Source organism: Gavialis gangeticus, unplaced genomic scaffold (assembly GCF_001723915.1).
Source record: "Gavialis gangeticus isolate Ggan-Ray unplaced genomic scaffold, GavGan_comp1, whole genome shotgun sequence".
Taxonomy (NCBI): Eukaryota; Metazoa; Chordata; order Crocodylia; family Gavialidae; genus Gavialis; species Gavialis gangeticus.
The window spans coordinates 31,120,845-31,137,487 of NW_017729026.1; the positions used below are offsets into that span (position 1 = coordinate 31,120,845).

General features: G+C 42.8%; 1 protein-coding gene across 1 annotated transcript in view; it reads left to right on the forward strand.

Annotated features, from left to right (window-relative positions):
- The window catches only part of PDSS2 (decaprenyl diphosphate synthase subunit 2), a gene marked incomplete at its 5' end in the record, with an annotated part of 214,902 nt that overhangs the window by 92,856 nt on the left and 105,403 nt on the right, over window positions 1-16,643 (forward strand). The window contains one exon of the mRNA XM_019520233.1: window positions 5,626-5,760. Within this exon, the coding sequence (XP_019375778.1) occupies window positions 5,626-5,760 (135 nt within the window). The remainder of the gene's footprint in view (window positions 1-5,625; window positions 5,761-16,643) is intronic.

A 16,643-nucleotide genomic window follows, 5' to 3' on the forward strand; every position in this document is an offset into this window, starting at 1 on the left:
TAATCTTTTTCTTTCAAAACCTTTACTCCCTAATTTCTCAGTTGCCTGCATTCTTTCTTTTCCTCCTCATGTAAAGGCTTCACATTACCTATACAATATTGGGGTGGGGGGGAGGGTGGTTTTTTTGGGTTTTTTTTATCTGTTTTGTGCACTCATCTGCATATTGTCCAAGACGATTATGTTTGCCTTTGTTTCTTCTGGCCTCTCTTTTAACCTCATGGGATGTTGCAGAAAGCAGAAGACTGATAATAAGTTGCTTTTTGTCATATCTCAACCTGTTGTAATGAAAATAATTTTGTTTTGCACAATTGAGTGATTTTCATTAACTAATAGAATTGATATTTGTGATTCGTGTTTTTTGACAAAACATGTCAGTAACTAGTTGAGTTAAACCACTGAAATTATAGATTAATCACTAAACTGCAAAGGCTACTGAAATGGGCACTACAAGTGGAGACATGCATAAATCATTAAGTAGAATGCTCATGTTTGCTTGATTTATTCTCTGCAACAGACGGACTCTGGTAGTAGGAGGTGTAATTTGCAGCACATTAGCTATTAGCCAGTGTCACTGCTCGAGTGGGTGGTGTGAGTCTCTTGTGTCTGTAGCGTAATAACGCGCATGTTTCAGAGCTAGACTCTTCTCCCCTGTGCATCAAGATTGATTTTCTTTTTGTGAACAGCATTCTGTATTTAAACCTGTGAATCTGTCAGTTTTCAAATGGGTTATTTTGTCACATGGTTAACATCTAGAGTAGATTTTTTTTTTCTTTTCCCTTGTGTTTTTTAAATGTTTTGTAAAATTGGAATGTGGCACACTGTTACAGAGTCACTCCTATCTATCTATCTATCTAATCCCCCCCATAAGAATTAAGAGTGTACTTTCAAGATACCCAGTCTGTAACTTACAGCAAATAAAATCACACTAATGTCTCTTCTTGGGTGCCCTCCGCTCATACTTGTTGTGTTGTTCTGCACAGGTTTTCCAAAAATTCCACGCCCTACTACTTCTGCATATGCCCAATTTCTCTTGGGTTGCTTTTCAGCTCACTTTTTCCCTAGAGGCACCTGTCTTCTGCCACATACCCATCATGACTAATTGCACCATCTGGAAGACTTCTGTGTGTAGCTGTTACTGAGGCAGAATATCTCCTGGGAACTTGATTCAGGTAGAATGTAAATGTGACCCCTGAAGCCATGTCAAATAGCTGCAGTAGTTTCTGGTGTCCAAAGAATGGTCACCCTAGGCTTTATTTGTTTCAATGCAGTTTGCTTTAGTGTGAATATGGTACATGTCAGTATCAGTCTCAGCCATTTCTTTAAATGGAATTGGATTATGAATACAATTTTGTTGATAATCCTATATAAAAACTCCATGCATATAATTTTAGCCAGGATCCCTTTATATGTTTTATATAATTGCATGATGGTAGAATGGGTGGTACCCATCACACACAATCCTGTTAGCTATACAGCTTTACACTTCTGCTATGCTTTATCACTGTTTTTTTCCCTTAACAATTTATACTAATGACATTTGGAACCTTTCAACAGTTCTCACAGTTGAACATTTGATGATGATGCTTTGTTTCAATCATAAGTTATTTTTCAACTTGATTTTTCTTAAACTAAATTGGGTAGAAGTAGAGTTATAAAACTACTGATTCAGTTCTCAAAATATCTGTTCCTCAGCCAGTGTCTTATTTATTATCAAAAGAGCCAACACTAGTCTCCCATAGGACAACTGGTTCACTTGCTCTATAATGGTATGGTATAATGCAGTTTGTTTTTAGTCCTGGCAAATTTTGAGGTATGGGACACTAAAATCTTAAAAAGATAACTTTGGATTATTTTTGTTAATGTTTTAAAAACTATTAGTACTCACTTTTTCCATGAGGTCCTGTATGTATTAACGAAGGCAATTTGGCTTCAGAAGCGAAGAGGAAAAAAATAGTACTAACAACTTGTCCTGGAGTCATTCTTCTCTGCAGTATGACAAATAAAATATGTGGATGGTGTTGAGGAAAATACGTAGCTTGTATTTGCACTTTGTTAGATGACCTGCTTAACTCTCTTGTACTTAACAGCTTATGAGTAATGTGGTCAACTTAAGTTCAGGCTAGAAAACTTGTTCCCACCACAGGATATATTATTCATAATATATATTTCCAGTATTGGAAAGAGTTTGGTGTGTACTTGTAGCTCTGACTTTGGAATTCCAGAAGATGTTAAATGATTAGTTATCAGTACTTTCTTGGCATGAGGAAAACAATGTATCACCCTGTATCTAAATGTTGTAGCACTGAGAGCTGATATTAATTTGAATAATAACGTTAAAGATGTGTAAACTGTACATTCACTGGCTGCTGCGGGGAGAGGCTGGCCTGGCCCTGATCCAGCTGCATGGGGGTTGGAGGGAGGCCAGGCCAGGCTAGCCCCAATCCAGGTGTGGGGCACCAGGAGTCAGTTGTTGAATCAGGTGTGATGTGAATTGTGAAGAGGTGGCAATCCAGTGGAACACAAGGTGTAAGCTATATTGCAGAGGCAGTGACTGGGACCTACTGAGAACAGAAATCAAACAACTACTGTTGTCTGTCACACTAAGAAGCAAAGATTTTTTTGGGGAGGGTGTTACTGGACCAAGTGTATATTTGGGAGAGATGTTAAACAAAGTGCCTTTCCTCAGGTGTACAAAAGGAACAGAGATAGCCTGAGCTAAATACCAGATAAAGTGATGACTTTTTGTCTAATTCCATTATATAAATGAAAGCAGTCATGTAAAGTGGCAAAAGACTGTAAAAATCACAACAATCTTACCCTAACAATTCATTCATATTTTTTTTCTTACTGTAAAGTGCCCCAGTGTTTTTATTCTGGAAGGGAAAGGGATTGAAGAGGCGGTTCCTTTTTCTTCTCACTGCTGTTGTCACAAACTGAAACACTTCCCTGTGATAGCTCTGACCGTAATGTTGCAATCCTTTTTGGGGATGAGAGGGTATGAGGATTAAAGGTGAGGAAGATTAAGTAGATGCTACCTGCAGTTCCATCATATGTTGTAGGTACTAACTCTCCCTCCTTTGAAGCTCAGTGTTAAGGGAATGTACCTGTCTAGAAGAACAGGGTGAGAATTGAAATGTGTTAGATAGGGCATCAGAACATCACTTCTTGAAGCTCTCCTCTGCCAAGCTTAGGTTGAATCAATGAATCATAGCAATGTGCTAGGCTGTTACTTGGAATTCCCTATACATCTTTAGAGAATATTGCTCTCTTAATGAGCATGCCTGATGCTTATTTTGGGAAGACTGTTCTGCAGTCCTTGACATTAAATAAGCCTCAGCTCACCTTCTAAGGGTCATTGTGTTTGCCCAACTCCCCAAAATATGACTTGCTTGAAAAAGAATTGACTACTTCAAGAACTTGGGTTCCTTGCAAGCAAGGTTTATCTTTGCCTTTTGACACAGTTGTTCTTTGGACTCTGGACTTTGGAGGAAAGAACTGGGGTTTTGTGGCGATGTCTCTCTGGCCCTCTGGTGTCTGGGCTATGAAACGTTTGTTATTGTAAAAGGGTGCTCGTACCATCCCAAAGGACCTCCAGTTTGTCCCAAGATCCTTGGCATGCTGGGGCAAGCACGTGCAACATGTACGAGTACATAGAAGCAGCACTTGAAGCCAAACTTAGTCTTCTTTCCTTCTTGCTGCTGCTAACTTTTAGTTCTCAAAACTTTGCTTTCCTGGAGCACTGTTTTTTTTGGTTTTTTTTTAAGGCAGTTACATTGCTCCTTCCTGAGATCAAGAAAGGTTAAAATTCTACACAGCAATAAAATGGGGGAGAAATTATATATTAAGCTATGGCATACTTTTTGTATGGTTCATTTTTCAAAAGGCTGTGATAATATTAAGGATCATGTATCTAATTCTGTCTGCTAGAAATAAGGTTACAAACTTCTGAATAATTTGTTGTATATAAAAGCCTTCTCGCTAAACCTTTAGCCTTAATTAGGGTATTGAGGAGTGAAAAAAAATCATTTGATAAAGACTAAGAGGCTGCCATTCCAGAAATGTGGGGATTCAGGAGGAGCGCAGGGCTTCTCCTTTAAACAAGTTTAACTTTTGAGTTGCTGCATTCATTTTGATTGGTAATTAAGAACTGTTCATGGGAGAAACAAGTAACAGAATTTAAAGATACAGCATTTGAAATGATTTTTTGTTTGTTCAGACTATCAGTCTGTCTCCCATCTACTTACTATATATATACTGGAATCCACTATGAAGGTCCCTCCGCCCCCAAAAACATGGTGGGAAGGCTTTTAAATTTGAGTACTGGCCTGGGGCAGGCAGCAGCTCTGCTTTGGCTTTGACCCTTGGTTCTGTGCATCATGGGGTGAATGCAGAAGATGTTACTTACTTCCCCCACTTTACCCCCTCCTTCCACCCCTCTGCCCCTGCCCTCCCAAACACTTGCCTTCTGCTCTGGCTCCAGTCCTGACCCAGGTAGGTCCAGCTGCTGCCACTTCTGTCTGTCACGGAGCTAGAGTACAGCAGCAGTAGGTTGATGGTGGTGCAGAGGGTAGAGAGGGGACAGGCATTGGTGGAGTAGGCAGGTGGCAGGGCAGGGAATAGGGAGTGGGTGGGGCAGGCACAAGCATGGTAGGGTTGGGGACACGCAGCAGGTGTACAGGCACTTGTGGGTGCAAGAAGCTGAGAGGCAAGGTATGGGGGTTTGGCCCCTTGCCCCCTGCAACTGGAACCAGCTTCCAAGTGAGGTGGTGCAGGCTCCCACCCTGGGAGTTTTTAAGAGGAGGTTGGATGACCACCTTACTGGGGTCGTTTGACCCCAGTACTCTTTCCTGCCATGGCAGGGGGTCGGACTAGATGATCTGCTCAGGTCCCTTCTGACCCTAAACTATGAAACTGCTTTCCTTGCTACAGCAGTGGGGAAACAAATTTAAGACGACATTTCCACTATTAAATTGTATACATGGAAAATTATAACAGATTTATAATTTTCCATGTACAGAGTCTAATTATTGGCAGTCATCTTGAATTCAAAGTTTTCTTAGATTCAGGTAAATGGTAACTTTTTTGTCTATCCTTTTTCAGCATTTTCAAAGTGTTTTAATGTACTGCGTGTACCTTCTGTAATTACTGTACATTCTGATATGCTTCATCTGATCGAAACACTTGATTTTTAGTATATTCTAGACTTGAGTTGCACCCACCTTAAATTTCTATGGTTTCCTCTCTTTTTGGTGCTCACTAAAAATGTCATGTTGCTACTGTTTATACTGTATAGCCCTGAATTATGTTGAAATATTCCATTGCTGACATCTTGACAGACATGTTGGGTGTAGACTGTTCCTAGGAAATAAAAATGGGTATTCCAGATTGAAATCTTATTCTTATCTGTAGTAGTAAGATTTCACCATAAATTATGGGGGAAAGGTGACAAAAGATCTTGATTGATAACTGCAGTTTCCTTCACCCATTGATATGGATCCTAGAGATTTAAGATGAAATAAAGTCAAACTGAGGGTTGAGTCTCTGTCTTAGTTTTTTTTTTTTTTGCTTTGTTTTTGTGAGCACTGAGAATGGATTGTGATTTTGTTTTTCCTTTCCTTTTGGCAGGGAGTTTGTGTATGATAACCAGAATAACCTACAGATGCGAGGACTGGTTGTACTGCTTGTTTCCAAAGCAGCTGGGCCCAGCAGCAAAGTGGAACTCTCTTCTGAGCCCAACATGGTCAGTGGAATTTATTCAAGGTAAGAAGTAACTTCCTATAGTAGGATCCACTGAATTAATAGGACAACTTTACAGTGACTTTTATTGCATCTTAAATGTCCCTTAGTTGAGCGGTTAGGGAAAGTCGATATTTATTTATACTGTACTCCCATTTTCCAATTCTTTGCGCTGCTTCTCAGCTTTGTTATAAGTCCTCTTATGTAGGGACTATAGACCTCCATTGTGCAGCTCCTGCCAAAACGAGACCCAAATCCTGCTAGAATGTTTTGAGCATATTACTTACCATAATGAAAATATTAAAGGAAGATGATTATTATTTGCAAGTATCTATTTTTGCCTTTTGACCAAGATAAAGGTTCTGTTGTGTTTTTCTGCTGAACAAAATAATGTTAAAATTATTCTTGATTTCAGTACTGCTGTGCTGTATGCAGGCAAGAAACTGCTCCCGTTGAAGTCAGTGTGAGATTTGCCATTGTGCTGTAATGGAGATGTAGGTTCTTGGTAATTTTTTGAATTTGGGTGACTGGTTGTCTAAGAACACCTCCATGTGTGGCTCTTGTCCCCGCAGATGGGTGTGGGTGTGCATGGGGGACGTGGTTTGTATTGCTCCTCTGAAGAAGCCAGTCGCACCCCAAAAGGGCAAGCTAGTGGTAAGGTCAGAAATGTGGTAGGCCATGGCTCTCCAAAGCTTCACAGCAAAGTTAGTTGAATAGCCTGCCACAATGTTTTTTGAGCATATTGCAAACAGTAGAGAAGGAAGGAAAGCAAACACCTATGGAAAGGGGCAAGAATGACAGTACCCTAAGAAACAACATATACAAAAATATAGGTTTTCTGTGGGAAGGCCATGTTGTTTCTTTTAGCTGTATAGTCTCATTTTTGTTTGTTGTTTTGCCCTTGTCCTCAGAGGTTATGCAGCCTTTGCATTAATATGCAAAAGACGTTGCATTAAAACATATTCTAATTAATTAATTATACTGCAGTATATTTAACTTATGTAAATGATTAATATATATATATATTCAACAACAGGAGGCAGAACACACTTTATTGATAGCTGAATTTCGTCAATATGATGATTCATAGACTGGAGACGAATTTTAAGCTTTTAAAGCTGTGATCTGATGAGTGACTACTAAAAGCATTGGGAAACAAATAAAACAGTGGATTAATAATGGACCAGTCAAGGTAAAGTGGTATAGTGCTATGGATACTAATGAAGCTTTGCTAATTGAGCCAACTGAAGATCTAGCCCCATAGTCTAAGCCTGAGAGCAAGATGTAATCATTATAATACATAGGTTAGAGTTAATAAGACACTCAGAAAATGAAGTACCTTGGAATTCTCCCATACAGGACATTTAGGATTCCTTACTTGCTGCAAAAGTGGTAACAACGGAAGTGTTAAATGTAAATGTTCTCTGGCGCTTCCAATCTGTAGCAAGGTTTAAATATGGGAAAAGGATTCACTCTAGTAAGAAAGCTGAGATGTAGTTTTATTTTGTATTACATTTATGTGGATTTTTCCATTAATTTTTCATGAGAGAAGGTGTGGATAACTCAGTAGTGGTTTTTTTGAGCTTTTGTGACATTTTACAGCAATGTAAGGACACCACTGGAACTTGCACCATTTTTTTCCCTCAGTTAAATAAATAAAACTGAAAAACTTAAGATTTATAAAATTGAAGTCCAAAAGACACCTGTAACTTCTTTATGCGCTACAAATAATATATTTACAAACACCAGCTTCCTGAAAAGAAATCCAGAGACACCATTTTCCATCAGCATAGTTTTTTGTTTCAGATCTTGTCTAGGTCACAGTTAGTGTCACTGTTTATTCTGGCTTGACGTGTTGTGCATGTGGAGCTTCCTTGAACATCCATAGAAGTTGGAGAAGCATATCAAAGGCAAAATATACATTCCTCAAAGATGCATACTTATTTCTTTAATGTTGATAACTTCCAAGTTCTGGAAAATGCTTTTTTTGGAACTATATTTCAGATTTTCAGCTCTGCTGTGAATTATGCAGCCCCTTTTTTGTTACCATGCCATGTAATTACTTCATCTGTATATGTATAAAAATGTTGGAAATATTATTTCTGGCACTGTATTGAGCATCCTCATGCCTGTTTCTTACATGCTGTGGACATTATATTGTAGACTGTCAGGTATTGCATATGGCTCACTTGATTTTTTTTTTGTTTTGTTTTAGACGAGTTAGTAGAGATTGATTAATTGCTTTCCTGAAGTCCTAGTGTGAACTAAGCTGTTCCAGTATTGGTCTTCAGTTACAGTAGGCAGTCTTTATTTCCTGCATTATTAGCTTTGGATTCCATTCCTTTGCTCTCTTTTTACACTTTCGCTCCTACCCACTATCAGCTTGACATGTTTGGTAGTATATTGAAGGTATAATTTGGAAATGGGAAAATAGGGGAGATCTATGCCATGCCAATTTTCTTCAGAAAAGGAAAAGTCTAGAGCTCTTTATATTTTGAAGCAATGTATATTCTGAATAACTTTTTATTTTTTCCCTGTGTTCTTGAGCAGAAAAAGTATAAGCAAGAAGCATGTATAAACTTACTTAAAATAAAATGTCACTGGGCGCATCTGTACAAGATGCTTTACTGCATAGTAGAACTAATTACTGCACAGTAAGCATTCATGCCTATGTGTATAGATGTTTACTGCAAATGCAAGTAACACATTTACTTGTGATTAGTAACTGTGCAGTAGCGCACATGTAGACGCCTGATCTGGGGGCATATGTGTTCCCAGTCAGCTGGGCAGCAGGGGGCAGAAGATTGCTCCCTTCCCCCCCGAGGAGCTGCCTGTTCCCAAGGTGGGCTCCACTACTGGAGTCTGGGGGGGGACAGTGTCCCCTGACCCTGGCAGCTGGGAGCTCCCAGCCCCCACTGCCATCACAGAGCCAGTGCTGGAAGATCCTTATCTCCCAGCCTGAGGCCCACAGTTGCAGGACTCGGGCTGGGAGATCCTTCTCTCCCAGCCCGAGCCCCACAGCTGGGAGATCCTTCTCTCCTAGCCCAAGCCCAGTGGTCATGGAACCCAGGCTAGGAAATCCTTCTAGTCCTGATCCATATTTCCCAGCCCAAGCCCTGCAGTCCTGGGACCCAAGCTGGGAGATCCTTCTTTCCCAGCCTGGGTCCCAGGACTGCGGGGCTTGGGCTGGGAACTAAGGATCTCCCAGCCCTGGCCCCATAATTGTGGAGCGGGGGCTCGGAGCTCCCTGCTGCCGGGGCACAGGGACATTGTACCTGCCTGGGCTTTGGTGGACAAGTCCACCCTAGCAGCAGGCAGCTCCCAGGGGCAGGAAATAATGTCCCAGCCCCTGCCAGGAGACAGCTGTCTTGTGGCCTCTGGCCTAGCACCCAGGGGGAGCCCAGAGCTCCCCCAGCTTTTGCAGGGGCTGGTTATAGGGCTGCAGAGAGTGGGAGCAGTCTGCTGTTTAGAGCAGAGAATCTGCTTCTGTGTTCCTGCATCGTGTTGATGCTTGCCTGGGAGAATTTACTTTTGAGTAGTTTACTTGAGAGTAAACTGCTCTCAGATCATTTCCATGTGTAGATGCGCCCACTGAGTAGGGATTGCAGTAGACTGCTACTTTTTGCTGCTTCTCTTTGTCTTCCAATCACTATGTTTGTCAGTGCATGGGGAAAAATGACCTAAATATAAATGCACACAACAGGCTCATTCATTTTTCTTGGTACGTTAGGAGACCCATTTTTTAAAAAAGTACATAGTTTAACTAGTTCCAGGAGCAGGGGCAGTGAATGTGATGATGAGATGCTGCCTGTGCCCTGTGGTGTGAGGTGCCATGGCAGTTTTCTAGGGCCATCTTTGGGCCTCAGTGGGCCCTCAGAGGCTGCCCGTATTTGCTATGTAAATATAGTCATGGGCATATAGTAAGCAGTGTTGAGAGCAAGGAAGCAGAGGCTCATACTTTCTTCTAAGCCACCATCCCTTTGAGATATTGCCAAGAATTCTACTTTTCATTCCCCCGGGCATGAATGAGAGTTCAACTTTGCCCCTGCCTCAGCACTAGAAGCCCAAAGAGGAGGAAAAATAGAAATGTAGGAAGTAACTCTGCTTCAGGACTTCAGATTGATGTAGGAAATGATGCAGAGCTCCTCTTCTAGTTCACAGGAACTCTTACTAAGAGTGTAAATGTAACATGATGTGCTTCAGCATTGTTCCTGTTTCATCCAAGTTCATTCTGGAGGCAGAACAGGCAAATCTGAAACACTTGAAATGACATCTCCCTTCCCTTTTGGGGGAACTTTAAAGGTACTTGGGAGCATTACAAATATTATGCCTGTTTATGGACTTGTACAGCAACTGAAGCTTGCTAAAATATGCCGGAAGAGAGGAAATGCATGGCCCTCTCTCTTGAGGGCATGTTGTGTTTTCACTTGGGGGAAATGATATCCATAGCATTGAGTTGTAGAAGTCCATTGGAATACAGAGGGTACAAGAATTATCATGAGGGTTGACGTTGCTATGCTTTATATAAATAAACGCCTCTTCCACGTCCTTCAGAACTGTCTCTGTTCTTTTTCCACTACAGTGAGAGGACAGAACCAACCTTTTATGTAGATCTTACTTAAAATAAATGTTTTTTTTTTCTTTTAAGTAAATAGCTCACAGTAGCTTCATCCCCCTCACTGGGCCTAATCCATGGCCCACCAGTAAGTGTTTCAAGGGGTACATCTCCTGTGTTCTTGCTATAGCAGAGTCTGGAGTCCACGCCTACCCTTTTTTGTCTGGGTAAGGCATGCTCCATACCCTAGTACGCAGTTTACTGTGCCTCCACTCTCCTTGACAGAAGGGAGACTTATTTCCAGTGCTAGCCTTATTTGTCTTTTGAATGCCTGCAACTTGATTCTTTGAGGAACCTGTTAAGGTTACCAAGACCAGCTGAGGTCTTCTTCCATACCGGCCAAAACCCACTCTTACTGCTCCAGCTTGAGTGCTGTTGCCCAGTATGGGCTTAAGAATGGAAACTCCTTAGTCTCATAGTGGGAGTGAATCTCTCCCTTGTCACCTCTGACCCAGGTTAATTAAAAGTGGTACTGAAAACCAAACTTGCACCAACTGTGGCTTACTAGGTTTAGCACAGATGCAGGAAATATGTACTTCCGTTTCTATTTCTCTTCATTGCTGTTGGAACTAACTTCATACCTACCTTCCAGCAGTTGTTTCTTTTTTAGTGCTGCAGGTACATTCCGATGTCCAGTTAATTCAACAAGAAAAAAGGAAGTGTCCCTTGTAAAGAGTGAATAAACAGGAGAAAGAGGTGTTACCCCTTTTCCTTCTCCCTTTGTACTCCTTCCCTAAAAATACTGCAGGAGAGGCTACTTCAGGAGAGGAAAAATACTTCAGGAGAGTGTGTGGCAGGAGGGTCCTCACACCCCCTACCTTCTCTCACACACCCACACCTTGTCCACCCGAGCTCCGTACTCGCGCTGTTCCCTGGACAGGGGCCCTGGGCTCTGCGCTCCTCTCAGCCCCATGCTCTGTGCTCCCGCCCAGCTTCAGTTTCTTCACATCTGCCTGCTGCCACTTTCCTACCTGGTGCCCAGAGCAAGCACTGCAGCAGGGACAGAAGGCAGAGCTGCTGGAGGCTGGGGAAGCTGAGCAGGTCCCCTGGCAGCTGCAGCAGTGGCCCCACCTGGAAGCTGTGCATGCTGGCCAGGTCAGGGCCCTCCCACACGTGAGGGCGGGCAGGGTACAATTGGTGGGTGCCCGCGGGCTGGATGAAGTGCTGGTAGGCCAGATCCAGCCTATAGGCCATATTTTGCCCATCCCTGCTCTAGGAGGAACAGAAAAAAGGGGCTCAAATTCTTGTCATCAAGAATCCTATGCTCACTGGGCACTTTCTGAAAGACAGGATGCTTCAGATACCAATATAAAGGCAGAAGACACATGATTGATTAAAAGGTACTTCTGTTTTAAATGGTCTGATGCACAAGTAAGATCAAATCCTTCACAACCGAGAGGACTGGCCTCATTAATGATAGCAACAATAAGGCCCTAGAGAAGATTCAAGCCCCTACTTACTCCCTGGGTCTAAAACAGTTCTTTTCCTCAGCTTAGAGGAAATTTTACTGCATTTATTTCCCTTCAAAAGCTGACATCATCAACAAAGATGTGGGCATAAACATGAGGTCAGTCATGTCTTAAACTAGCTACTTTCAAATGACCTCAGCAGTCTCGGAGTAGGAATTCTTGCTTGCATGTCCGCTCAGCTTTCAGCATCAACTTTCAAATGGCAATTTTGACGGTACATTTGGGGCTACACATTACTTTGCAATCCATCTCCAGGGTTTCCTAGCTTGCTCCCTTGGGACCCCCAATACATGATTGACTCCTGTTGGAAGTATTTACCATCATCTGTCCCTTCTTTCCTTCCTCATGAATGTGTCTTACAAGACTTTTGTTGGAAAGAAATTAACTTCTGGTTAAGAAGTAGCCCATAGAGAAGACCACACAGGAACACTGAGAGAAATTTAATTTTTGCTTTTTTGTAATCCTGAAGAGAGATGATGTTATGAGCCCAGTCATGGGGCTAAAACCTCAGCGAGTACATAAGACCATTCAAGTTTAGGTTGTTGGCTCTAGGTGATATTCCTTCTTTATCCTCATAAGATTGATCATGTAGCTCCTCAAGTACTCAGGGTCTAGTATATGGAAGAGACCATACCCGTTTAGAGTTCTTCCTTTCAGCTTGTTCAGCCAAGGGGCTTGCAGACGTCCCGCTTCAGACCTGGGAGTGTATTGATTTACCTATACTTAGATGACTGGTTCCTGAGGGCCAGCTCTCAGCAGGGTTGCTGCCTCAGTGCTCCAGTAAACAGGAAGCCTCTTCAAGAGGTCACTTGAATTGCTCATCACCAACAAAGGAAAGTCCACGTGTCACCCTGCAGAAGAGATCGCTCTGCCTACACAGGAACCTGTGTAGAGTTACCGTTTTATCATTCTTTTTATAAGCCAACACTGCATATAAGTCTGTCACACATTTAAGGTTCAGTTTTAGGTAAAAGTTTTCTCTGAATATCATTAGGTAACTATAAATGAAAATCATGAACTGTTGCAAAATTATATTGTTCTTACAAATTTCCACAGGAGAATCATGTAACAAAGGAGAGGACCCAAAGGGTTAAATGCATTAGAAATACTGAAATAAAAAAACTGCCATCTGTACCAAAGATAAACTTGAGGTAAAATTATTATATTGTCTTCAGCACATTGATATGTATCAAAACAAATGTTTTTAATATAAATGAAAAACATTTACAGGTTTAAATTGAGACAAATCCTTACTAAAAGGCCAGATGTGCCTAATCAGGGTTTGTAATCTCTTCTCGCTGAAGATTTGAATTGCAGTTCTAGATCTGGGCCCCATGACACACAGAGTCAAAGCCTTCAATCCAAACAGGCCTGGCTATGGGGATTCAAAATCCAATTTCTGAAACTGTTGAATGATGTGGGAAAGGAGAAAGTATGTGATTTGCATTGACACCATTGTTATGTGCAGCTTTCAGCTCAGATTTGACTTCTAAAAGTGTGAGCAAAGAGCAAAGTATGTTTAGCTGATTTGTGTTTTGGAAGAATGAAACATATTGTTGTGTCTTAAATATTTTAAAATTTAATTCCTCAGATATTTTTTTTCTTAAGTTTAGTGCTCAACACTTTCAGGATTGCTGTTTTCTAAATAACAAACTCTCAGACTGCTGTAAAACAAATGCATACAAATTTATATTTTAAGTACCCTCAAATCTGAAGTGTATTAAGCTCCACATATTTTACTGCCAGCTCACCTCAGACCCTTTCATGGCTTTAGCGCAGTCCATGTAGAAGGTCACCACTGGAACAGTGGACCCATGCAGTGAAGTTGAGTGGTTGGAAGTTCCAAATTGATAACAGGCTCTTCGGGCGGGGGGCTGGACTCGATCTTCCGAGGTCCCTTCCAGCCCTAATGTCTATGAAAAAACCGTAGGACTTTTGAGGGAGGAATGCTGTCTGCCTCCTGCTTTAGTGGACCAGACCAAGAAGATCTCTGGAAACTGATCTAGGTTGTCCTGCCATTCTGGCCTTTCCCTATGCAAGTTTATTCTGCCACCCTGATAGAGCACATAATTCGGGGTTGCACCCTTAAAGGAGCTGCATAGTCAACTGCTCTGTAGAATCCTAGTGTAGAGTTCCAGTTATAAGCTAACACCATGTAAAAGTAGACTGATTTTTACATTTTTGAGGGGGCAATAAATCTACTAATAATCAGTACAAATTGGTAACATGGGAGATTTCCAGGTTAGGAAAATGGATGTTATTTTTTAAAAGTTCGTGGTTAACCCACCTTAGCTAATGCATCTTGAAAGCTTACTGTAGACGGTACAAGTTGTGCTTTTCAATATGTTAACAGGTCAAGGTGAACTGTAGGGCCAAGGTAATGGCTATCATATATTATAATAGGTTTTTTTCCCTTCTTGTGGACAGGCCTTGAACTTTTATAATAAACTTGCCTTTAATTGAACTAGTGCATGCAGTGGCGAAGTGTGGGGTGTGCACAAGGATGCACGTGCACCCCCTGAGAGCACCAGTGCACCCCCTGACTGGCCGTGCTCACCACTCAGGTGACAGGTGGGGGGGCAGGCAGGAGTGCTGGTGCCCCCCCCCCCCCCAGCAAACACTGGTCAGGGAGTGGGAGCGCTGTGGCCACTTTGTGATTGGCTATGGGGAGACTCCTCTCCCCTGCCCCCGGTCAGCAAGAGTGGCCACAGGTGGGTGGGGCATGTGCCCCCCCCCAACTAAGGTGGCAGCAGTCGCCCATGAGTGCATGTGTGTACAGACATTTAGTTAGGATTAGCATACTTACTCAAATGTAAGGGAGTCCTGAATTTAAGGCGATTGCCCAATAATTATACAGCTTTCCCTCGCTTTATGCAGGTTCTGTATGTGGGAATTCGCTCTTACGTGATGACCCTTTTTATACCAAAAATTTGTTATATGTGAGGTAAATTCACTCTTATGCAGTCGGTGTGGTGGAAGCCCACAGTCAGCTGCTTTGTGCAGTGCATTGTGGAAGTGACATGCACCAAAATATAGTCTCTTGTGTGGATCTGTGCTCCTTGCTCGTTGTCTTCAGCACATACTTCTGTAGTTGCCATCCCCATTAAGGCTTCTAAGTGTCTTGCTAGCTTATCTCCTACCCCTCTCCCTGGTCCATTAATGAAATGCAAGAGAACTTCACTAACACTGGAGATGAAACTGGAGATTTTGACCTGTGCAGAAGCTGGTAAGGGGCTCTCTGCACTTGGTCGTGCATTCAACCTGGGCAAGTCAGAGTTTGCCCTGGGTATGGACCCTAGCCTGCAGTTCAAGCATGGTTTGAGCTCTCTCCTTGGTCCCTACAAGGTGTATGCCTAGTCCCAGTGATTGGCAAGGCAGTGCACCATGTTCCAGTTCTTGAAGCCTCGCTTAGCTACCCCCAGCCCTACACCACTGGTGTTGCAGGGTGATCATGAGAGCCCTGTGTCTGTTGATTCTCCTATGGATGTTACCCTGTTTGTACCTCCTACCACTGATGTGGAGTCTGACACTGAAGACCCTTCATCACCCTGTCTTCACACCAGCTAAACATTCACCACCACCCTGTGCTTGTGTGTACTGTCTGGTGTTGGTGAGTACCAACATTCTCTTGTAAAAGTGGTAGAAATGGATCAGGGGGTCAGTACAGTCAAGCACTTGGAACATATCCCCATTTGTTGCATTGTAAAGTGTGTTCCCTTTATGTGAATTTGAGTTATGCACCGTTTTCCAGGAACGCATGTACAGCTTAAAGCGAGGGAAACCTGTACATAGAAAGCATATACATTTGTTATAATTTTCTATGCGTAGAATCCAATTCATCCCTCTCACCACTGTAGGGGGGCCAGCAATGGGGAAGCAGGTGGTATAGGGAGGTCAAGCAGCTTGCCTCCTGCTTATGCCTGCTCCCTACCACTTCTGCCTCCCCTTTTCCCCTTGCTTTGCACCAGCAGGTTCTGTCCCCCTTCTAGCCTGGGACACTGAGCATGGCCCTAGCCCAACCCCTGTAGCAGCTGTGCAGGCTGCATGCTTCTGCTGTGGGGCTGAGCTGGGGCTGCACTCTGTAGTCCAGGCAGCAGCATGCACTGAGCTTGCCAGCATAGAGTAAGAGTAAGGGTGGGGAGGGAAAGGGACAGATGGGGGAGTAGAGGTTGTGTGGTGTGGGTGAGATAGGAAGAAGGCTTCAGGGGGGAGACAGTGGGGTGTAGAGGCAGCTGGGAGGGAGGGGTAGACAGGCTGCATCCATAACCCTGACCCCAGGTATGGCCTGGAGCCTGAGCCACAGCAGCTGCCTGCCCCCTACCTCCCTCCACTTTACTTGTACTTGATTTTAAGACAAGGGGCTTCCTCCCCAAGTTAAATGAGAAGACCTTGTCTTGGAATAGAGTAAATATGGTCTTTAATTGTAAAAGACATTGAACTTTCTTGTAATTATATCAGAGATTCTACCAAACAAACAAGCTCTTCAAAGTACTTGTAAATTGTAAACCCCGTACAAAAACAATGAAGTCACTAGACTTGAGCAAAGCAGCAAGTATTCGATTCAGCGTTGGATGCGGCCAGTTTGGGGGGACAGCGATTCAATTCAGTGATTCGAATCACTATCCCAATTAAATTCAGCCAGTTCGGATTTGGAGATTTAGCTGCCGAACCTCCTCTGAATTGAACAGGTGGCGGCGGTGTCAGTGGTGGGGGCGTGGCAGCAGAGAGTGAGGCCCCACCCCTTGTCCACTCTGACGGCCCCACGCATGGCTGCTCCACCCGGCCTCAGGGTCCTGGCATTTCAAAAAAAAAAAAAAAAAAAA